The 24,190-nt window shown below is 43.2% G+C and overlaps 1 protein-coding gene across 1 annotated transcript in view; it reads left to right on the forward strand.

Annotated features, from left to right (window-relative positions):
* The first annotated feature begins 7,269 nt into the window (after positions 1-7,269).
* Positions 7,270-24,190, forward strand: part of PAFAH2 (platelet activating factor acetylhydrolase 2) — a 36,454-nt gene continuing 19,533 nt past the window's right edge. Inside the window, exons 1-2 of the mRNA XM_060691454.2 lie at positions 7,270-7,681; positions 23,059-23,209. Of these exons, the coding sequence (XP_060547437.2) occupies positions 7,592-7,681; positions 23,059-23,209 (241 nt within the window). The 5' untranslated portion in view covers positions 7,270-7,591. The remainder of the gene's footprint in view (positions 7,682-23,058; positions 23,210-24,190) is intronic.

Raw genomic sequence — 24,190 nt, forward strand, 5'->3', positions numbered from 1 at the left:
TAAGTCGAGGACTCTCTGTATTTGAAGAGGAAAATCAGAGTCCTTCTGTTACGGATCAGAGCTTTTCCCACAGTAAAACTGCATGGGCTGTCTTAAAGTCTTAAATGCCAAAAGCATTCACATGTTGAGTGTTTTCCTTGTTTTTTTTCCCCTTTGTTTGCTGGCTAATAACCATAATACATTAAATTAGCAATCCTCAAGGTCAGGAATGGAAATTTTATTTCAGTTCAGTAATTATTCTTTCCCAGCTCCGGATTCCCGAGGATATTGACGCACACCAACGGTCCTTATCAAATTTATTAAGTAGGAAGAATAAAATAAAGGAGCCTGAGTGGCTTAGGAGGCTAATGCCTCCTAAGGCAGCATTTAACATCCAGCTGCCTGCAATTACTGCGAGTTCAATTCTCCCCAGGCTCAAGGTCGACTCAGCCTTCCATCCTTTCTAAGGTGGGTAAATTGAGGACCCAGTTTGTGGGGGCAATAAGCTGACTTTGTATAAATATACAAAAGTATGAAGGCTATTGCTTAACGCATTGTAAGCCGCCCTGAGTCTCTGGAGAAGGGCGGCATATAAATCAAATTTTAAAAAAACAAAACAAAACCAAAGTCCGGCAAAGGTTGGCAACCAGCCCAGAAAACAAGATACGATAAGACTTTTCCAAAAATGCTCTGATGTTAATTACAAGTTGTTTCCAGCAAGAAATTACTAACTGCGTGCAATTTAAATAAGCTAAAAAAAGTCCTAACTTTTTTAAAGTTTTAACCCAACTCGCTTAAATCGCCTTAGCAATGATCCCAATCATAGTTGTAAGTCAAAGACTACACTGTAATATGGTGGGCTTTAAACGGATCCCGTTGCTTCCCTTGTAGTTCAAACCAGGAGCTCCAACCTCAACTCCTACATTAATTTAGCATTTATAAGCAATGTTGATTTATTTTGAGTTTGCAAATCCCCCAGTTTAAATGATATTGTACTTTTTGGAAATTGGGTTGCTGGTTGTTGTTTTTTTACTACTTTTATTAAAGTTTTTGCTTGTCGGTGCATTCTAACCCTGAAGTGACTCAGTATTTCCCTTTTATTTCTTCTGCTTTTTAATGATTGCACAATTGTACAAGATAGTATTTCTAAACACTAGTAGCTTTAGATTGTTACATTCCTTGTGTGTATAATATGTGTGTCATTTGCTTGTCCTGATTTTTTTATCTGGGTGTGTTTAAGAAATTAGGGATGAGCAATGCAGCTAACATTGTGCTATAGATATTGCCTTGCAAAAGAAAGGGCTAAACTGTGCTGACATCCTTTTCTCTTTTTCTTTCTTTCTTTCTTTCTTTCTTTCTTTCTTTCTTTCTTTCTTTCTTTCTTTTTCTTTCTCTCTCTCTCTCTTTCTCCTTCTTTCCTTTCTCTCTCTCTTTCTCTTCCTTCCTTCCTTTTTCTCTTTCTCCCTTCCTTCCTTCCTTCTTTCCTTTCTTCCTTCCTTTCGCTCTCTCATTCTCCTTCCTTCCTTTCTCTCTTTCTCCTTCCTTTCTTCCTTCCTTCCTTTCTCTCTCTCATTCTCCTTCCTTCCTTCCTTCCTCTCTCTCTCGTTCTCCTTCCTTTCATTCTCCTTCCTTCCTCCTTCCTTCTTTTCTTTCTTCCTTCCTTTCTCTTTCTCTCTTCCTTCCTTCCTTCCTTTCTCTCTCTTTCTCCCTCCCTCCCTCCCTCCCTTCCTTCCTCCCTTTCTCTCTCTTTCTTTCTTTCTTTCTTTCTTTCTTTCTTTCTTTCTTTCTTTCTTTCTTTCTTTTTTTCTTTCTTTCTCTTCTACACTTGCCTGTTGGCTTTCTTAGAAAATAAAAATAGCGGGGAAGCACCAGACACCTACAGGAATAAAGATCAGAATATGTATGAGTGAGAAGTGGTTTCCATTGTGGAAAAGAATTTTTTTATGAACTATTGTTCCTCGTGACAGACCTTTGGTCAATAAGGAAGTGCCACTTCTTTTTTTTTTCTTTTTTTTTTCTTTTTTGAGAAGGCTCGCAGCATGTTCGCAAAATGCTAATGTTATTTATTCATTACATTTGCATACCTCTGAATCAACTAAGGATTCACAGCACAGTACAATAGACTTGAAACATCCATGATGCTGTCAGAATAAACAACAATTCAAAAACCCTTGTATAATAAATATTGAAATTTATAAGTACAGCACTCACTTGTTGGAAACTTCATTCTATACATCCAACAAGAGTAACAATCTTAAAGAAGCAGTGGTGATGATTGTTTTCTGTGAGCTTTTGAGAATGGAGTACAGGTAGTCCTCCACTTACAACAGTTCACTTAGTGACATTTTGAAGTTACAACAGCACTGAAAAAATGGATTTATGACCATTTTTCACACTTATGACCGTGGCAGTATCCCCATGATCGATTTACATTTGGATGCTTGACAACTGACTCATATTTATGATGGTTACAGTATCACGTGATCCAGTGGTGGGTTCCGCCCGGTTCCGCTGAGCCGGTAGCGGTGATGATATGACGTCACCGAACCAGTTCTCTTTGTTCGGGAGCTGGGCCCTCCCGCCCGCGTTATTCTTACCTTTTATTTGGCCCCGCCCCCAATCTGTTCGCTGCCTCCCGAGTCCCAGCTGATGGCTAGAAGGAAAAAAAACTGTTTAAACTCTTGCCTGGGGCTTCAAAGGGCCGCCCTACAGCTGATCAGTGTCAAAAGGCAGTGTGGTGGTAGACCAGTGCCTCCAAAAACAAATGGGTAGACCAGTGCCTCCAAAAACAAATGGGTAGACCAAGACACTCCGAAAACAAATGGGTAGACCGGTACAGCTCTGCAGGCAGTTAAAAGCCTGGTAGACCAGTACCTCTGCTAAATCCTAAAGAATTGTCACATGACCATCAAGCCACGCCCACAAAATAAGCCACGCCCACAGAACCGGTAGTAAAAAGATTTAGAACCCACCCCTGACGTGATCCTCTTTTGCGACCTTCTGACAAGCAAAATCAATGGGGAAACCAGATTCACTTAACAATCGTGTTACTAATTTAACAACTGCAGTGACCCATTTAACAACGGTGGCAAGAAAGGTCCTAAAATGGGGCAAAACTCACTTAACAAATATCTCTCAGCAACAGAAATGTTGGGTTCAATTGTGGTCGTAAGCCGAGGACTACCTGTATATGAAAATAAATACAGAAATTCGTTTACTGTCATTTTTCTACAGGGAGATACAGTGGATTTTTCTGCAGAATGGATTCCGTGAAAAGTAATCTTTCCAATCAAATTCAGGGTGAATTCTTCACTGTGACGCTGAGAATCAAACTGATTCTGATCTGATATATTGTGGCCTCTCATTCCTGGAAAATATCGTTACTCAGCCTTGATAAAGCCTTAATTGAAGTTAAACATTTGGCATTTAGATTTAAAAAACGACAGAGCCAAAATCACCACAATAATCTGGTGCAATTGCAGGTTCTTTCTGGACAATTCTTAGCTCCCTCTACAATATCTTCCATATTCCACAGGAGATATTTTATCTTGGATCAAATTGGCACATGACCAGGGGTGAAATGCTCCCAGTTCGGACCGGATCGCCCAATCTGGTAGCGATGGAGGCGGGTGGTTCAGAGAACCGGTAGCAAAAATCCCTGCCCCCCCCCCTTGCACAGCTGAGCTGTGCAATCATCAGAGGCTTTTTTTTTTAATTTTTAAAAGCATTTTAAACCTCTACAACCTCTTCGGCCAAAAAAATGCTTTTAAAAGTAAAAAAAAAGCCTCTGACGATCCCAGCTGAGATACTGATCAGCAGAGGCTTTTTTTCTTTTAAATGCCTCTGACGATCCCAGCTGAGTTGCCTAATCGGCAGAGGCTTTTTTTCTTTTAAATGCCTCTGACGATCCAAGCTGAGTTGCCTGATCGGCAGAGGCTTTTAAAAGAAAAAAAGCCTCTGCCAATCAGGCAACTCAGCTGGGATTGTCAGAGCCTTTTGAAAGCATTTTTTTACAACCTCTTCGCCAAAAAGGTTGTAGAAAAAATGGTTTTAAAAGTTAAAAAAAAAATTGGCCACACCCACCCAGCCACATTCCTTTCCCCCCACCGAGCCACGCCCAGAGAACCGGTAGTAACAAATTTTAGACTTCACCACTGCACATGACCTATTATGGAAACCACAGGTAGTCCTTGGTTAACAATGACCGTAGCAATGGAATTTCTGTCGTTAATCAGTGCAGTTGTGGAGTGCACTATAACATGGCTGGGGCACTTAATGATGGCAATTCCAGCCCTTCCGGTTGCTGCTGTTGAATGAATCCCATAACATTTTTAAGTGCGATGTCACACCGTCACCATTTACAATCTCTTGCCAGCTTCCCCATGGACTTTGCTTCTCGGAATCTAGCAGTGAAGGTTTCAAATGGCAATCACATGACCTTTGGATGCTCTGATGTCATAATTGGGTGCGGGGCAGTGCTGGGTTTCAAAAATGTTTACTACCGGTTCTGTGGGCGTGGCTTGGTGGGCGTGGCTTGGTGGGCATGGCAGGGGAAGGATACTGCGAAATCTCCATTCCCACCACACTCCTGGGGGAAGGAGACTACAAAATCCCCATTCCCTCCCCACTCCTGGGGGAAGGAGACTGCAAAATCCCCATTCCCTCCCTACTCCAGAGGAAGGATACTGTAAAATCTCCATTCCCTCCCCAATCCAGGGGAAGGTTACTTCAAAATCCCCATTCCCTCCCGATCAGCTGGGACTTGGGAGGCAGAGAATAGATGGGGGCAGAGCCAGTCAGAATTTTTACTACCGGTTCTCCGAACTACTCAAAATTTTCACTACCGGTTCTCCAGAACTGGTCAGAACCTGCTGAAACCCACCTCTGGTGCGGGGCACTGAGCCTCCAGATTGTGATCACATGATTTTGGGGTCGCTGCGATGGACATCTCTACAAGGACGGGTCATAAGTATTCATTCAACACCGTCATAAATTCAAATGGTTGCTGAACAAGGATAACCTGTATAGACAAATATATTAGTCTCCTATACAACAGTTATACACATATATGCTCAAATAGAGACAAAATCAGCAGCACTTTTTCATGCGGCTGTTGACAAAAATAGAATCGCCAACATGATCGCCAACATCCGATGACAGATATGGCAGGAGGAGGAGGAGGAGGAGGAGAAGAGGAGGAGGAGGAGGAGGAGGAGGAGGAGGAGGAGAGGAGGAGGAGGAGGAGGAGGAGGAGGAGAAGAAGACAAAGAGGAAGAGGAAGAGAAGGAGAAGGAGGAGAAGAGGAGGAGGAGGAGGAGGAGAAGAAGACAAAGAGGAAGAGAAGGAGAAGGAGGAGAAGAGGAGGAGGAGGAGAAGACAAAGAGGAAGAGGAGGGGGAGGAGAAGGAGAAGGAGACAAAGAGGAAGAGGAGGAGGGGGAGGAGGAGAAGAAGAAGAAGACAAAGAGGAAGAGGAGGAAAAGAAGAAGACAAAGAGGAAGAGGAGGGGAGGAGAAGGAGAAGAAGAAGAAGAGGAGGAGAAGAAGAAAAAGAAGAAGGATACATTGAATCGTCACTAATTTTTATCTCTTATATCAATTTAATTTTTCCCCCTCCACTTTGTTTCTTATGCATTGAAGTTAATGCCCAATAAAACAAGGGCAAGTAATTGCCATGCAGGGTTTATATGCTGATTGCTTGTTTTCTTGCCTTGAATGAAAAATATGAATCTGTCTGAAAATTGGAGTGAATTCTGGATGCTTCTACCCTCCCCTGGTGCTGGGTGTGGTCTTCATTAGACTTCAATGTCTTCCCACTTCTGGGCTGTGAAAATCTGGATGAACAGTAGATGGCAGCAGCGAAGTGCCCATCTAAGAGTTTGCTGCCATCTACTGTGCATCTGGAATGTTGCAGTTCATCTATGTCCATCCTTTCAGTGTCTTTTGAAATATCTTGCTTAGCCATTAAATATGGTAGCTTTCTTTTACATAAGGATATTTTTAAAATGAGTAAAACCAGTGGCTAAAGTGCTGGCCAGGACACTGTGAGTTCTAGTCCTGCCTTACGCATGAAAGCCGGCTGGGTGACCTTGGGCCAACCACAATCTCGCCCAACCCATCTCAAGGGGTTGCTGTGGGGAAGATAGGAGGAGGAGGAGGAGGAAGGGAATTGAATTATACTTTATTTGGCCACGTGTGATTCAGCTCACAAGGAATTTGTCTCCAGTACAGGAGAACTCAGCGTACATACAAAGCCACGGAATAAACAAACAAACAACAACAACAACAAAAACAATTCCAATTAAATGGGGAGTGAAGAAGATAGTAAGGATAAATAATAATATGGGTAAATATATATAGACATTAGGCAGCACTGTAAGAATGGAATGGAATGGAATGGAATGGAATGGAATGGAATGGAATGGAATAGAATAGAATAGAATAGAATAGAATAGAATAGAATAGAATAGAATAGAATAGAATAGAATAGAATAGAATAATTTTTTATTGGCCAAATGTGATTGGACACACAAGGAATTTGTCTTAGGTGCATACGCTCTCAGTGTACATAAGGAGAATAAAACACATCAAGAATAAAAAGATACAACCTTTAGTGATAGTCAAGGTTATTATTAAATTATTAATATTAAATTAAGAATTAAGTTTTCAGCAGAGTGACGCCTTGGGAGGGGATCTGGGGTAATAGGAATGCTTGCTGCCATGAATTAGAAAGAAGGGGAAAAGAGGGAAAGGGGGGAAAAAGGGAAGAGAAGAGAAAAGGGGAGGGAAGAAAGAGAACGGAAAAAGAAAATTGGGGGGAAGAAAGGAGAAAGAAGGGAAAGGAAGACAGAAAGACAGAGAGAGGGGGGAAGGAAGGAAAGAGCAAAAGACAGAAAAGGAGAGAGAAGGAGAGGGAGAAAGAAAGAGGAGATAGAGAGAAGGAAGGAAAGAGAAAAAGAGAGAGAGAAAGAAAAGGAGAAAGAGGAAGAGGAAGAAAAAAGGAAAGAGAGGAAGGAAGGAGAGAAAGAAAGAAATAGTGAGAGAAGGAGAGAGAGAAGGAAGGAAGGAGAGAGAAATAGAGAGAAAAAAGGAGAAAGAAAGAGAGAAAGAGGGAGGGAGAAAAAAGGAAGGAAGGAGAGAAAGAAAGAAAGGGAAAAGGAGAGAAAGAGGGAAGAAAGGAAGGAAAGAAAGAAAGAGAAGAAGACAGACTTCAATGTAAGTTTTAACCCCCGAGTGCTGCTTTTTTCTCAAGCTGCCTTTGTTCAGGAGCGCTGAATTCCATCCCCCACCCGACCCACCGCGAAATCCTTTGGCTGCGCGCCCTGGACGCGCGATCCAAAGCCGGCAAACCCCCGCTGTGCGCTCCAGGCAAGAGCTCCCCGGGCTTCGGCGCTTCCTCCTTTCGGAGCCTCCCGGCTCCTCCCTCTTCTGGGGGCCGCCGACGGCTCCCTCCGCCGGCAGCCAATGGCCGGGAAGAGGCCGAGAGGAGGAAGCGAAGGAGCGCGGCCCCTTTTCTCTCTCCCTCTCCTGCCAGCCGCGGAGAGGCCGCCGGAAAGCTGCCCCTTCAGGCCGCCTGGGACTCTCCTCCGCGGGGAGACAGCCGGAGCTGCCAAGGATGGGGGTGACGCAGTCCCTCGGCTTGCCCCACGGGAAGGGCGCCTACCCGGTCGGCTGCACCGACGTGATGGTGGGCCAGACCCCCAAGGTAGGTAAGGGTGGGGGGGGGGCCCAAGGGCTGGGAAGCCGCTCCTTTCGGTCTGCCCCCTGCAGAAAGTTGGGTTGTCGGTTTGGGCTCAGCAAAACTGCGTGGACCACAACTCCTGTGTGTGTGTCTTAGCTTAGGGTGGGGGTTTATCCATAAGCCGTGGTTAACTCATGGCTAAGCCACAGGCTGTAAAACTCATGTGGACACTAAGACAGGGGTCTCCAACCTTGGCAACTTTAAGCCTGGCGGACTTCAACTCTCGGAATTCCCCAGAGTTGAAGTCCACCAGGCTTAAAGTTGCCAAGGTTGGAGACCCCTGTGCTAAGAGGTCAAGATATTGCTACTTAAGATTAGACCCACCCAGCTGCTCTGCTACCTATCTTTGTGATGTGTTCTCAGTCCCGTTTTCTCTTTCTTTCTTCCTTCCTTCCTCCCTTCCTTCCTTCCTGTCTATCTTCCTTCCTTCCTTCCTTCCTTCCTTCCTTCCTTCCTGTCTGTCTGTCTTCCTTCCTTCCTTCCTTCCTTCCTGTCTGTCTTCCTTCCTTCCTTCCTTCCTTCCTTCCTTCCTGTCTGTCTTCCTTCCTTCCTTCCTGTCTGTCTGTCTGTCTGTCTGTCTGTCTGTCTGTCTGTCTTACTTACTTACTTAGTTTGTCAAACATGTAAGAGATAGCAGGTTATGAATATGAACGTGGACAAAAACGAAGGAAATGAGTACAAATAAATGGGGACAGTAGGACAGGGACGGTAGGCACGCTGGTGCGCCTATGCACTCCCACTTCACGGACCTCTTAGGAATGGGGCTGAGGTCCACGGTAGACCGTTTGAGGTTGAAGCCGTGAGGGTTTGAGGATGTAACAACGGGGTCAGGTAGAGCATTCCAGGCGTTGACCACCCTGTTGCTGAAGTCGTATTTTCTGCCATCGAGTTTTGAGCGGTTTACTTTGAGTTTGTATCGATTGTTTGCCCGTGTGTTATTAAGGTTGAAGCTGAAGAAGTCGTTGACAGGTAAGATGACGTAGCAGACAATTTTGTGTACTATGCTTAGATCAGACCACGGCGGTGCAGTTCCAAATTATCCAAGCCCAAAATTTCAAGCCTGATGGCATAAGGGATTCTATTGTGAGTAGAGGAGTGGAGGACTCTTCTCGTGAAATACCTCTGGGCCTGCTCAATCGTATTAATGTCTGATATACAGTGTGGATTCCAGGCAGACGAACTGTATTCGAGAATTGGTCTGGCAAAGGTTTTGTATGTCCTAGTTAGCAATACAATGTTACCGGAGAAGAAGCTTCGCAAGATTAGGTTTACAACTCTTAATGCCTTTTTAGCAATGGTGTTACAATGAGCTCTGGGGCTTAGATCATTTGAAATGAGCACTCTTAGGTCCTTGACAGAATGAGGGTCGTCTACGAGGTCGTTTCTGCCCAACTTGTATTTGGTGTTCTGATTTTTATTTTTTGGTAAGCACCATGGAACTTTTGAAGCATCCTTCAGCCATCGTCCTTCACAGATTCAGATTTGGAAGAATTTCCGGTCCTCAAAGTAATTTACAGACAACACAATTAGTAGATATGACATTATCTGATCCCCTGTTCAAGTTGGAAGCCAGTCAGTTCTACTGCATTGAGCAAATCCACTCAACGAGGTAGTGATTTAATTCAGCCCCGTGGCTAAACTTAAAACCAAATAACTAATGGTGATTGTTGAACCCTCCTTTCTTCTTAAGCCATTCAGTGATGAATTGTTTAGGCTTGTGGTGTGCTGTGTGAACTGCAAAACGATTTACAGGGTTTCCCAACCATGACAGCTTTAAGATGTGTGGGCTTTAACTCCCAAAATTCTGGGAGTTGAAGTCCACCCATCTGAAAGTTGCCAAGGCTGAGAAACTCTGCCCTAATAGGTCCGGGGATCCAGGATTCTCATAACATGTAGGAGGTTTGCTTATTTTTGTCAACCTGGCCACAATTTTACACATTTCAGTTGTTACCGTTATTTGCCTTTTGCTTTACAAAACTCACAAACTTTTCTTGTGTGATGTCAACTCCGAGCGTTTTCTCTTACCTTTGGGAACTATTGTGTTTCTTCAGAGATGAATGCTGATTTGGTTTAAGTATTGCTGGCCTAAAGAAACGGCTACGTGAAGTGTTAATACCACTTGATAATGCCTTGGTAAGGCCACACTTGGAATACGGCATTTAGTTTTGGTCACCACAATGTAAAAAAGATATTGAGACTCTAGAAAAAGTGCAGAGAAGAGCAACAAAGATGATTAGGGGACTGGAGGCTAAAACATATGAACGGTTGCAGGAACTGGGCATGTCTACTTTAATGAAAAGAAGGACTAGGGGAGACATGATAGCAGTCTTCCAATATCTCAGGGGCTGCCACAAAGAGGAGGGAGTCAAGCTATTCTCCAAAGTACCTGAGGGCAGGACAAGAAACAAAGGATGGAAATTAATCAAGGAGCCTGAGTGGCGTAGGAGGTTAATGCCTCCTAAGGCAGCATTTAACATCCAGCTGCCTGCAATTACTGCGAGTTCAATTCTCACCAGGCTCAAGGTCGACTCAACCTTCCATCCTTTCTAAGGTGGGTAAATTGAGGACCCAGTTTGTGGGGGCAATAAGCTGACTTTGTATAAATATACAAAAGTATGAAGGCTATTGCTTAACGCATTGTAAGCCGCCCTGAGTCTCCGGAGAAGGACTGCATATAAATCAAATTAAAAATAAAAAAAATAAAAAATAAAGAGAGAAGCAATTTAGAACTAAGGAGAAATTTCCTGACAGTTAGAACAATTAATCAGTGGAACAACTTGACTCCAGAAGTTGTGAATGCTCCAACACTGGAAGTTTTAAACAAGAGTTTGGATAACCATTTGTCTGAAATGCTAGAGAGTTTTCCTGCCTAAGCAGGGGGTTGGACTAGAAGACCTCCAAGGTCCCTTCCAGATCTGTTATTCTATAGCCTGTTCAGGAATCTCTTACAGCACTGGGCAGATTGAGCCAGAGTTTCTGTATTTAGGTGTGACTGTTTCTTTACTTAGCTGTTCTGCTGTGTATTCATGGAATTGAAGGGTTGGGAGTGGTCATCTCAGTGCAACTACTATTAAAGCAGTATTTCTCAATTCAGCAATTATAAGTGTGGACTTCAGTTCCCAGAATTCTCTAGCCAGTTCCTGAAATTAAAAAGCAGTGTGCTAGAGCATCTCTGAAAGAAGCCCATCTGCGCTCTCTCTCTCTCTGAAAATTGAACTTCACTTACTCCTAAGTAACCATAGCATGGCAGCCAATCCTGTGTTGATTCAGAGGCAAGGCTTTCCATATTTGGCACGACGTAAGGCATGTTTCTCAAACTTAGTGACTTTAAGGTTGGACTAGAAGACCTCCAAGCTCCCTTCCAACTCTGCTACTCTGTTAAACGTCAAATCCCAGAATTCTGGGACTTGAAGTCCATTCATCTTCAAGTTGCTACGATTGCAAAACATGCACTTAAGGGGTTAGCAAAACCTTATCACGCTCCTTCAGAAATTAATCCAAAGCTTGTACCCCCCAAAGGTGCTTTTTCAGGAGGCGACTGGACTTTCTGTTTTTCTTTGAAGACATTTTGCTTCATATCCAAGAAGCTTCTTCAGCTCTCCGAAACGTCTTCAAAGAAAAACTAGAAAGTCCAGTCGCCTCTTGAAAAAGCACCTTTGGGACAACCATGAGCTGGATGACGGAGAATCTCCATAGATATAGCTTGTACAGCTCAGAAGGCTTAATAATGTAGATTTATTCTGGGATGGTCAGATGTTTTGGGATAGCACCCAAAGCACCTATTACTACTGGTGCTAACTTTACCTTTCTTTTGCCACAGTCATTCTACATCTATTTGCAGGTTTTTGTAGTTTGGATTGTCTCAAGTTCTTTTTCTATATTGTTATGACTCGTCGACAGTCAGCCAGATGTTTAAGTTAGATTTGCAACTTTTATCCACCTATCAAATTCTTTCCAAAGACAGATGTTGATGTTTAACAATGTTAAAAGTATCCTAGCAGGGTGTAAATGTTCTGAGTAAAGCTGCCTTTTGCAATTGACGAATGGGCATTTTGTCAATTGATGTTCAAGTGATGTTCCAGATGTTTTGGGATTGCGCTCAAGGTGCCCATTACTATTTATTAATTTTATAATTGATATTTTAATTGCCTTTAATTTAACCGCATTTTAGAGAATGATTAATAATTTAGTTTAATTTCTTTGAGTTTGATGAATTACGATTCTAAGTGTGAGGCTTTATTTAGAATTGAATCTGTTAGGTTTGATGGGATATAACTCTTAGAAGCGTATGTATTAGAATTAAAACCTTAATTGATAATTAGGTCCACCAAACAAGAGTCTTGGTAGTACAGTGGTCTAAAGCACCCTGTTATTAAGACCAGCTGCCTGCAATTACTGCAGGTTCGAATCTCGCCAGGCTCAAGGTTGACTCAGCCTTCCATCCTTTCTAAGGTAGGTAAATTGAGGACCCAGTTGTGGGGGCAATAAGCTGACTTTGTATAAATATACAAAAGGATGAAGGCTATTGCTTAACGCACTGTAAGCTGCCCTGAGTCTCCGGAGAAGGGCGGCATATAAATCAAATTAAAAAAAAAAAAAGAGTCTACTTCTAAAAGCTACTCTTTTAAGTGCCATCCATATAATCAAAGAAAGGAGAAAAATTTTAAAAAGCCTTGTTCACAGTCAGCATGATACAATTCAAAAGGGAAAAAAGGATCACGAAGAAAGAAAAAAAAAATAAGTTAATAATTTGTGACTTCTGCTTGTCCAAATAGCTGCTTTGGGTTAAAGTTGAAGAAAGAGTTGCATTAGTGCAGGGGTCACCAACCTTGGCAATTTTAAGACTTGTGGACTTCAGCTCCCAGAATTCCTCAGCCAGATGGGAGTTGAAGTCCACAAGTCTTAAAGTTGCCAAGGTTGGAGACCCTGCTGGCATAGTGTTGGTTCCGGACTGTGCGTGAATTCTGAATTTGCAATTATTTCAGATTATGTAGTGTAAAAAGGCTGCAGACTTGTACATATTTCTTGAGGTTGTTTGTTTGGATGACTCATAGTTACTAGGAAGGCCAGATGACTTTTGTTTCTCAGGAATGCAAAACAAACCCTGAAGGGACAATGTGCTAAGTCAGCCTTCTTTGAATCCTGTGCTCTGCCAGTGAATTCAGTCTATCCCTGCAAGCAATGTAGCTCAAAACGGTTCAATGGGATTAGCAACTTGGCCCCTGTGGAGAGCAATGGGCTGTTGAAAGCAGCTGTAAGCCCCTGTCTCGGTGGGCGTGGTCTGAACTGCAGTTACGTCTTTACTTGGCACGACTGCTCAATCGATTCAATCAACTCAATTTATTACAACCAGAGACCAGAACAAATAAAAACGCTCAGTAAATATACAATTAAAAATTCTAGAATAAAATAATAAATATCACATTAAAAAAAATCTATGATAAAATCCAGCCCGTCAATTACATATGGCCTACTACCCTGTTTCCCCGAAAATAAGACATCCCCTGATAATAAACCCAATCGGGCTTTTGAGCGCATGCGCTAAAATAAGCCCCCTGTCAGACTTCGATGTTATCTCAAAATAAATGAATTTCCAAACTGCCAATCTTTAAGGAAAACTTCTCTTTATTTGAGCACAGCAACCGGATCATGACTCGATGCGGACAAGACTGACCTTTTGCCCCCCAATCCCTCCCTTTCCGATTCCCAATTATCTGCTTCTCATTGGCTATCTTCCAAGTCACTCCACTGACTTCTTGTCCCATCATTTCACAGGAATGTCCCCTCTCCCTTCATTTCCACGACGACCCAGCTTCAAAGGGATTTAGCAGGCAAAAGTTCAGGGCTTATCTCTCTATGCCAGCGGTGAGACGCTGACACCCCCCCCCAAAATAAGCCCTCCCCGAAAATATTTAAACGCAGAGTTGGAAATCAGGTAAGACGGCAAGAGGAGCCCCATCTTGCTCCACACGCCCCAAAATAATAAGACCTCCCTGAAAATAAGGCCAAGCGCTTATTTTGGGGTTTAAAGACAGGGTCTTATTTTCAGGGAAACAGGGTATACTAAAATTACAATCCATAAACTGTGAGGCCCGTAGTAGTTTAATACTAAAAGGGAAAGGAATGAGCTGTGCAAAGGGTTTGCCACATTGGCTGTATAAAATAGCTATGGTGGATTAGACACATGTTTCCGATGAATCCCCAGTGCTGTTGCGCAGAAACTAGCCACCTGCGCTGTAGTTGTGGACTCTGAACTGCAATGGGAACGAAGAATCACCAGATCCAGATCCTGGATCATTGTTTCTGTTGTGACCGAGGCCCACGTAGTGATTACCAAACACAATTCAGTCCTGAACAAACTTATTTTATTAAAACAGCTGAGAATTAATTCATTCTCACCTTAGTCCAAAATAAATTCTTCATAACCAGTCCCACGGCCTTATCACCAACCTTTGATGTCTTTGGCAACCTGCCAAAGGCTTTTCTTGGCAAAAACCCCACAAAGTTCAAGAGATGCTGACAAGGAGCACTGGAATCAACGTTGCTTTTCTACAAAAAACTCAACGACTCATTGCTGCTCTTTTAAGCCTTACGGGAGGGGCCAATCATCTTCTGGCCTTACTCCCGAGTCGTCCTTTTTCCTTCAGCTGCTCTTGCCTTCTGACAGCTCTTCGCATGCGTACACTAGGAACAGGCTCCTCTTGTTCCTCTGCCTCTCTGCTATCTGCCTCTGGAGGCTCTGGAGTCCACACATCGCTCCAGATGGCCCTGGCCCCATCTCTGCCTCTGATGCAGAGCCCTCGTCCGGGCCTTCCCCTGACTCCAGGACTGGCCCATTGTCCTCCCCAGCCTCCTCACTGTCCGACTCCGCTGCCAGGTCCACAGGCTGTTGGCGGACCACAAAGTTTCCTGCCCCCAAATGGGGTGTAACCTAAGGTAAAAGTAAAGATTTCCCCAGTCCAGTCGTGTCCAACTCTAGGGAGCGGTACTGATCTCCATTTCCTAGCTGAGGGAGCCAGCGTTGTCCGAAGATGCTTCCATGTTTAGGCCAGCATAACTATATGCTGAGGGACACAGAACACTGTTACCTTCCCACCAAAGTGGTACCTATTTATCTACTCGCATTTGCATGCTTTTGAACTGCTAGGTGGGCAGCAGCTGAGACAAGAATGCGAGCTCACCCCGTCGCATGGTACTTGGGTCTCAAACTGCCAACCTTCCAGTTGACAGTCTAAACTTCTTAACCCCTAGGCCACTGTACCTCTTTTTGTAACATGAAAGCCATCCGTTGAAAACAAATACAGGTAATCCTGGACTTACAACCATTCGTTTAGTGACCGTTCAAAGTACAGTGGCACTGAAATAAGTGACTTATGACTGTTTTTCACTCCTACGACCGTTGCAACATTCCCATGGTCACATGATTAAAATTCAGGTGATTGACAACTGACTCATATTTATGACGGTCGCAGTGTCCCGAGGTCATGGGATCCCCTTTTGACCTTCTGATGAGCAAAGTCAATGGGGAAGCCAGATTCACTTAACAACCGTGTTAGTAACTTAACAACTGTAGTGATTCACTTAACAACTATGGCAAAAAAAAGTCCATAAAATGGGGCAAAATTCACTTAACAACTGTCTCACTTAGCAACAGAACTTTTAGGCTCAGTTATTATCGTAAGTCGAGGACTCTCTGTATTTGAAGAGGAAAATCAGAGTCCTTCTGTTACGGATCAGAGCTTTTCCCACAGTAAAACTGCATGGGCTGTCTTAAAGTCTTAAATGCCAAAAGCATTCACATGTTGAGTGTTTTCCTTGTTTTTTTTCCCCTTTGTTTGCTGGCTAATAACCATAATACATTAAATTAGCAATCCTCAAGGTCAGGAATGGAAATTTTATTTCAGTTCAGTAATTATTCTTTCCCAGCTCCGGATTCCCGAGGATATCGACGCACACCAACGGTCCTTATCAAATTTATTAAGTAGGAAGAATAAAATAAAGGAGCCTGAGTGGCTTAGGAGGCTAATGCCTCCTAAGGCAGCATTTAACATCCAGCTGCCTGCAATTACTGCGAGTTCAATTCTCCCCAGGCTCAAGGTCGACTCAGCCTTCCATCCTTTCTAAGGTGGGTAAATTGAGGACCCAGTTTGTGGGGGCAATAAGCTGACTTTGTATAAATATACAAAAGTATGAAGGCTATTGCTTAACGCATTGTAAGCCGCCCTGAGTCTCTGGAGAAGGGCGGCATATAAATCAAATTTAAAAAAAACAAAACAAAACCAAAGTCCGGCAAAGGTTGGCAACCAGCCCAGAAAACAAGATACGATAAGACTTTTCCAAAAATGCTCTGATGTTAATTACAAGTTGTTTCCAGCAAGAAATTACTAACTGCGTGCAATTTAAATAAGCTAAAAAAAGTCCTAACTTTTTTAAAGTTTTAACCCAACTCGCTTAAATCGCCTTAGCAATGATCCCAATCATAGTTGTAAGTCAAAGACTACACTGTAATATGGTGGGCTTTAAACGGATCCCGTTGCTTCCCTTGTAGTTCAAACCAGGAGCTCCAACCTCAACTCCTACATTAATTTAGCATTTATAAGCAATGTTGATTTATTTTGAGTTTGCAAATCCCCCAGTTTAAATGATATTGTACTTTTTGGAAATTGGGTTGCTGGTTGTTGTTTTTTTACTACTTTTATTAAAGTTTTTGCTTGTCGGTGCATTCTAACCCTGAAGTGACTCAGTATTTCCCTTTTATTTCTTCTGCTTTTTAATGATTGCACAATTGTACAAGATAGTATTTCTAAACACTAGTAGCTTTAGATTGTTACATTCCTTGTGTGTATAATATGTGTGTCATTTGCTTGTCCTGATTTTTTTATCTGGGTGTGTTTAAGAAATTAGGGATGAGCAATGCAGCTAACATTGTGCTATAGATATTGCCTTGCAAAAGAAAGGGCTAAACTGTGCTGACATCCTTTTCTCTTTTTCTTTCTTTCTTTCTTTCTTTCTTTCTTTCTTTCTTTTTCTTTCTCTCTCTCTCTCTTTCTCCTTCTTTCCTTTCTCTCTCTCTTTCTCTTCCTTCCTTCCTTTTTCTCTTTCTCCCTTCCTTCCTTCCTTCTTTCCTTTCTTCCTTCCTTTCGCTCTCTCATTCTCCTTCCTTCCTTTCTCTCTTTCTCCTTCCTTTCTTCCTTCCTTCCTTTCTCTCTCTCATTCTCCTTCCTTCCTTCCTTCCTCTCTCTCTCGTTCTCCTTCCTTTCATTCTCCTTCCTTCCTCCTTCCTTCTTTTCTTTCTTCCTTCCTTTCTCTTTCTCTCTTCCTTCCTTCCTTCCTTTCTCTCTCTTTCTCCCTCCCTCCCTTCCTTCCTCCCTTTCTCTCTCTTTCTTTCTTTCTTTCTTTCTTTCTTTCTTTCTTTCTTTCTTTCTTTCTTTCTTTCTTTCTTTCTTTCTTTCTTTCTCTTCTACACTTGCCTGTTGGCTTTCTTAGAAAATAAAAATAGCGGGGAAGCACCAGACACCTACAGGAATAAAGATCAGAATATGTATGAGTGAGAAGTGGTTTCCATTGTGGAAAAGAATTTTTTTATGAACTATTGTTCCTCGTGACAGACCTTTGGTCAATAAGGAAGTGCCACTTCTTTTTTTTTTCTTTTTTTTTTCTTTTTTGAGAAGGCTCGCAGCATGTTCGCAAAATGCTAATGTTATTTATTCATTACATTTGCATACCTCTGAATCAACTAAGGATTCACAGCACAGTACAATAGACTTGAAACATCCATGATGCTGTCAGAATAAACAACAATTCAAAAACCCTTGTATAATAAATATTGAAATTTATAAGTACAGCACTCACTTGTTGGAAACTTCATTCTATACATCCAACAAGAGTAACAATCTTAAAGAAGCAGTGGTGATGATTGTTTTCTGTGAGCTTTTGAGAATGGAGTACAGGTAGTCCTCCACTTACAACAGTTCACTTAGTGACATTTTGAAGTTACAACAGCACTGAAAAAATGGATTTATGACCATTTTTCACACTTATGACCGTGGCAGTATCCCCATGATCGATTTACATTTGGATGCTTGACAACTGACTCATATTTATGATGGTTACAGTATCACGTGATCCAGTGGTGGGTTCCGCCCGGTTCCGCTGAGCCGGTAGCGGTGATGATATGACGTCACCGAACCAGTTCTCTTTGTTCGGGAGCTGGGCCCGGTTCTCTTTGTTCGGGAGCTGGGCCCTCCCGCCCGCGTTATTCTTACCTTTTATTTGGCCCCGCCCCCAATCTGTTCGCTGCCTCCCGAGTCCCAGCTGATGGCTAGAAGGAAAAAAAACTGTTTAAACTCTTGCCTGGGGCTTCAAAGGGCCGCCCTACAGCTGATCAGTGTTAAAAGGCAGTGTGGTGGTAGACCAGTGCCTCCAAAAACAAATGGGTAGACCAGTGCCTCCAAAAACAAATGGGTAGACCAAGACACTCCGAAAACAAATGGGTAGACCGGTACAGCTCTGCAGGCAGTTAAAAGCCTGGTAGACCAGTACCTCTGCTAAATCCTAAAGAATTGTCACATGACCATCAAGCCACGCCCACAAAATAAGCCACGCCCACAGAACCGGTAGTAAAAAGATTTAGAACCCACCCCTGACGTGATCCTCTTTTGCGACCTTCTGACAAGCAAAATCAATGGGGAAACCAGATTCACTTAACAATCGTGTTACTAATTTAACAACTGCAGTGACCCATTTAACAACGGTGGCAAGAAAGGTCCTAAAATGGGGCAAAACTCACTTAACAAATATCTCTCAGCAACAGAAATGTTGGGTTCAATTGTGGTCGTAAGCCGAGGACTACCTGTATATGAAAATAAATACAGAAATTCGTTTACTGTCATTTTTCTACAGGGAGATACAGTGGATTTCTCTGCAGAATGGATTCCGTGAAAAGTAATCTTTCCAATCAAATTCAGGGTGAATTCTTCACTGTGACGCTGAGAATCAAACTGATTCTGATCTGATATATTGTGGCCTCTCATTCCTGGAAAATATCGTTACTCAGCCTTGATAAAGCCTTAATTGAAGTTAAACATTTGGCATTTAGATTTAAAAAACGACAGAGCCAAAATCACCACAATAATCTGGTGCAATTGCAGGTTCTTTCTGGACAATTCTTAGCTCCCTCTACAATATCTTCCATATTCCACAGGAGATATTTTATCTTGGATCAAATTGGCACATGACCAGGGGTGAAATGCTCCCAGTTCGGACCGGATCGCCCAATCTGGTAGCGATGGAGGCGGGTGGTTCAGAGAACCGGTAGCAAAAATCCCTGCCCCCCCCCCTTGCACAGCTGAGCTGTGCAATCATCAGAGGCTTTTTTTTTTAATTTTTAAAAGCATTTTAAACCTCTACAACCTCTTCGGCCAAAAAAATGCTTTTAAAAGTAAAAAAAAAGCCTCTGACGATCCCAGCTGAGTTGCCTGATCGGCAGAGGCTTTTTTTCTTTTAAATGCCTCTGACGATCCAAGCTGAGTTGCCTGATCGGCAGAGGCTTCTTTTCTTTTAAAAGCCTCTGACGATCCCAGCTGAGTTGCCTGATCGGCAGAGGCTTTTAAAAGAAAAAAAGCCTCTGCCGATCAGGCAACTCAGCTGGGATTGTCAGAGCCTTTTGAAAGCATTTTTTTACAACCTCTTCGCCAAAAAGGTTGTAGAAAAAATGGTTTTAAAAGTTAAAAAAAAAATTGGCCACACCCACCCAGCCACATTCCTTTCCCCCCACCGAGCCACGCCCAGAGAACCGGTAGTAACAAATTTTAGACTTCACCACTGCACATGACCTATTATGGAAACCACAGGTAGTCCTTGGTTAACAATGACCGTAGCAATGGAATTTCTGTCGTTAATCAGTGCAGTTGTGGAGTGCACTATAACATGGCTGGGGCACTTAATGATGGCAATTCCAGCCCTTCCGGTTGCTGCTGTTGAATGAATCCCATAACATTTTTAAGTGCGATGTCACACCGTCACCATTTACAATCTCTTGCCAGCTTCCCCATGGACTTTGCTTCTCGGAATCTAGCAGTGAAGGTTTCAAATGGCAATCACATGACCTTTGGATGCTCTGATGTCATAATTGGGTGCGGGGCAGTGCTGGGTTTCAAAAATGTTTACTACCGGTTCTGTGGGCGTGGCTTGGTGGGCGTGGCTTGGTGGGCATGGCAGGGGAAGGATACTGCGAAATCTCCATTCCCACCACACTCCTGGGGGAAGGAGACTACAAAATCCCCATTCCCTCCCCACTCCTGGGGGAAGGAGACTGCAAAATCCCCATTCCCTCCCTACTCCAGAGGAAGGATACTGTAAAATCTCCATTCCCTCCCCAATCCAGGGGAAGGTTACTTCAAAATCCCCATTCCCTCCCGATCAGCTGGGACTTGGGAGGCAGAGAATAGATGGGGGCAGAGCCAGTCAGAATTTTTACTACCGGTTCTCCGAACTACTCAAAATTTTCACTACCGGTTCTCCAGAACTGGTCAGAACCTGCTGAAACCCACCTCTGGTGCGGGGCACTGAGCCTCCAGATTGTGATCACATGATTTTGGGGTCGCTGCGATGGACATCTCTACAAGGACGGGTCATAAGTATTCATTCAACACCGTCATAAATTCAAATGGTTGCTGAACAAGGATAACCTGTATAGACAAATATATTAGTCTCCTATACAACAGTTATACACATATATGCTCAAATAGAGACAAATCAGTGAACAACAAGTTTTGTCAGGCCGCAAAACCAGGATTAACACACGTTGGTTCTTCCAAGTTGAATTCTTTGTTGTTTCCACACCTATAGACAGAATCTTGCCAGACTAAGCACTTTACTATTTACATCTACCATATACTCTGGGAATTATTAGGGAGGGACTGTCCTCGCCTTCTTTCTCTCCCACAAAATATCTGGATTGGGTTGTCTCTTAGTTCCTTCGGAATGTACCCCTCCCTCCTGGGAATCCACCTCCCTACTACATTCCATCACAGCTGTTCAATGTTTGTAGAAGTCTTACGCTAGAGGTTGTGAACAACACTGTACTAGGAATAGTACAGCTGGAGGCTCCAGCTGGTCCAGAATGTAGCCACGGGGGTAATTATGGGGGCGACATGGCGCTCCCATGTAACACCTCTCCTGCGCGAGCTGCACTGGCTCCCGGTGGTCTTCCGGGTGTGCTTCAAGGTATTGGTTCTCATCTTTAAAGCGCTCCATGGCTTAGGGCCCGGATATTTACGAGACCACCTTCTGCCACCGATACCCTCCCACCGGCCAATCCGCTCCCACAGAGAGGGTCTCCTCAGGGTGCCGTCGGTCAAGCAATGTTGACTGACGACCCCCAGGGGGAGAGCCTTCTCTGTGGGGGCACCCGCCCTCTGGAACGAGCTACCCCCAAGGATACGACTGATCCCGGACCTCCGTACTTTCCGCCGAGTGTGAAGACCTTATTTCAGCAAACCGGGCTGGCTTAAAATTTTAATGGGCTATTTTATGGGTAAAGGGTTTTAAAATTTAGGGAAGCCAAACTGATCTAATTCTGTTTTAATTTATTTTAATTTTTATACTGTATGTATTTTAATTTTGGCTGTTCACCGCCCTGAGTCCTTCGGGAGAAGGGCGGTATACAAATTTAATAAACCATAAACCATAAACCAGAGAGACTCAAGTGCCAGACCCTGCTCAGCCACAGAAACTCCCTGTGGCTTTGGGACAGTCCCTTCCTCTCAGCCCAAGAACCTGGTGATCTAGTGGGGAAGGTAGTGGATTAGGAGCGGGAAGATCCAAGTTCTAATTCCCCATCAGCCCCAGAACTTCCTTGGGGGGATTTCGGCCGGATGCTTCCTCTTAAGGTAAGAGGTTACCCATGAAATATGTTGTTTCTCTGGTAGCTGAAGAATTTCAGGAATTGCAGTCCACCTCATATTGAGGAAGGCAGATGTGAATGATATCATGGAGAGAAGTTGAGTCATTGCAATTGATGTGAAACCCGTTGGCATGTAAACGAGGAAGCACCGGAAGTTGGAAAAGTTTCTTTCTGCTTTCCAGAAAGAGCCAACTGGGGGGAAAAGGTGTGTCAGTCCACTCCTTGTGTAAAGCCTGGTAAAGAATGACGACAAATATAACCATCCAATGAATGAGGCTGGCACTTATCAGCTGGAAAATTGAAAATCCCTCAAATGAAATATCCCAGAAACCTTGAGCTGGCCAAACCTTAGATCTGATCCCAGATTTTTCTCTTTTAATGTTTGATTTTCATTTACTATTTCAAGGGTCTCTAATCTACCCTATATCTGCCTATTCTAAAGGTAAAGCCTTCCCCTGTCCAGACATGTCTGACTGTAGGTGATGGTACTCATCTCCATTTCTTAGCCAAGGGAGCCAGCAGGGTCTAAAGACATTTCCGTGGTCATGCGCCCAGCGTGACTATATGCCTATTCTACTTCTACAATTAGCATGTGTGATCGTCTGCAATGAAAAAACACTGCATCTGGCAATACTACCTGGGCTCATCTGCAAAAATATTGGAGTGGCAGTGGGGTAGGGGAAAATGAGGGGCTGGGGCAAGGAATTCACAGAAAAGAGGCATTAAAAAGGGAATTGAGAGGCATAAGGGAAATGATGGAGTAAGGATGTTCTCAGAGGTAGTTCTAAGGTACCGTAAGGGAGACGGGCTGAAGTCTGCCAAAGATGGATTGTGTAGGACAGGGATCAGCAACCTGTGGCTCTGGAGCCGCATGTGGCTCTTTCACCCCTCTGCTGTGGCTCCCTATCACTCAAAATATGCGTCACCACCACCAATGTGCGACACACGCCAGCACACGATTTATTGAACTTTTCAACCCCCGGTCAGCCAACCATGGATAAATCCAAGAAAAGAAAAGTTTCAGAAGAAAACAGAACGTTTAATTCAACTACATATGCTAGTTTTGTGGCCGCTCAAAAAATAGTCAGGCACAGGAAGGGTTTTGTGGCTCCCGGTGTTTTCTTTTCTGTGGGAAACTGGTCCAAATGGCTCTTTGAGTGTTTAAGGTTGCAGACCCCTGGTGTAGGAGAAGAGCAGGCTCAGCTGGAAGGGGGAGTCAAACGTGTCATAAGTTTGGAATCACTGTGTTGCCACAAGAGACCCAAATCCAGCCCTCTCCCCATGAATTCTGTTGACCCTTATCTACTAGTGCCAATTTAGTTTTGACTGTAAATTGACTAGATTCTTATATATAGATAGATAGCAGTAATGAACTCTTCTGCAGTTTGAAATCAAGAGTTGGGGTCTATACTAACTTGACCCTTCTTTTCTTTAGGGCCTCTTCTTCCGCCTCTTCTACCCTTGTGTCCCTCAGGGTGAAGCCAAGGAGCCTAACTGGATTCCCCGCTATGAATATTACTCCGGATTAGCTGACTACATGAGCTTGAATAGTAAATGGTTTGCTCCACTTCTCAGTGTTACATTTGGTAAGATAACCGTTTCTTGTGAGTTACTGAGTGAAACGTACGTTGACCCCACAACTGTTCTTCTGCCTCATCCACTGCTTTTCAATCAAGGTGGTTTTAAGATCCATGGACTTCAACTCCCAGAATTCCCCAGCCAGCATTTTGAAGTCCACAGATCTTAAGGCCACCATGGCTGAGAAACACTGGCCTAACCAAGCTTGAGATTGGGACACTTCCTCAAAAAGCACAAATATGTTCTCTGATCCACTGTCTTGCAGTGTAGAACCTTTAGCTGATTGCAAAATATCATATTAGATCAGAGGTCTTCAAACTTGGCAGCTTTAAGACTTGTGGACTTCAACTCCCAGAATTCTCCAGCCAGCTGTGCTGGTTGGAGAATTCTGGGAGTTGAAGTCCACAAGTCTTAAAGCTGCCAAGTTTGAAGACCTCTGTATTAGATCATAATAAATCATGTTCATATATTTTTTCATTGTTAATATTATCTATTGTCCCATAAATGTGGGATCATGGTCTTGATGATATCTCCCCCCAAATAATAATCCATCCATTTAAAGCATATTTTTTAGAAATCATCAAGCAACCAAAAGTAGATGTTTGATGATTTTTTTAAAAAAGATGCCTTAAATAAGTGAAGCGATTTAGCCAGTTAGCTTATTTCCGCACCATGTTTACTATTTAAATCTAAAGAGCGTCTATTTCCCCCCAAAATAAGACATCCCCTGATAATAAGCCCAATCGGTCTTTTGAGCGCATGGCAATAAGACCAAGTGCTTATTTCAGGGTTCAAAAAAAATATAAGACAGGGTCTTATTTTCGGGGAAACACGATATGTACATACAGTACCTACTGTTTGTCTTCTGGACATGTGTATCCAACTAATGTGCTAACTGATAGGAAAATATTTTTGGTTTCCAATTTTACAGTTTTACAGTAGTTTTTGACTGTACAATTCAATTTGTTCATACTGAACTACAGTCTTCC

The sequence above is a fragment of the Pantherophis guttatus genome, chromosome 10, assembly GCF_059756535.1.
Source record: "Pantherophis guttatus breed Tessera chromosome 10, ASM5975653v1, whole genome shotgun sequence".
Taxonomy (NCBI): Eukaryota; Metazoa; Chordata; class Lepidosauria; order Squamata; family Colubridae; genus Pantherophis; species Pantherophis guttatus.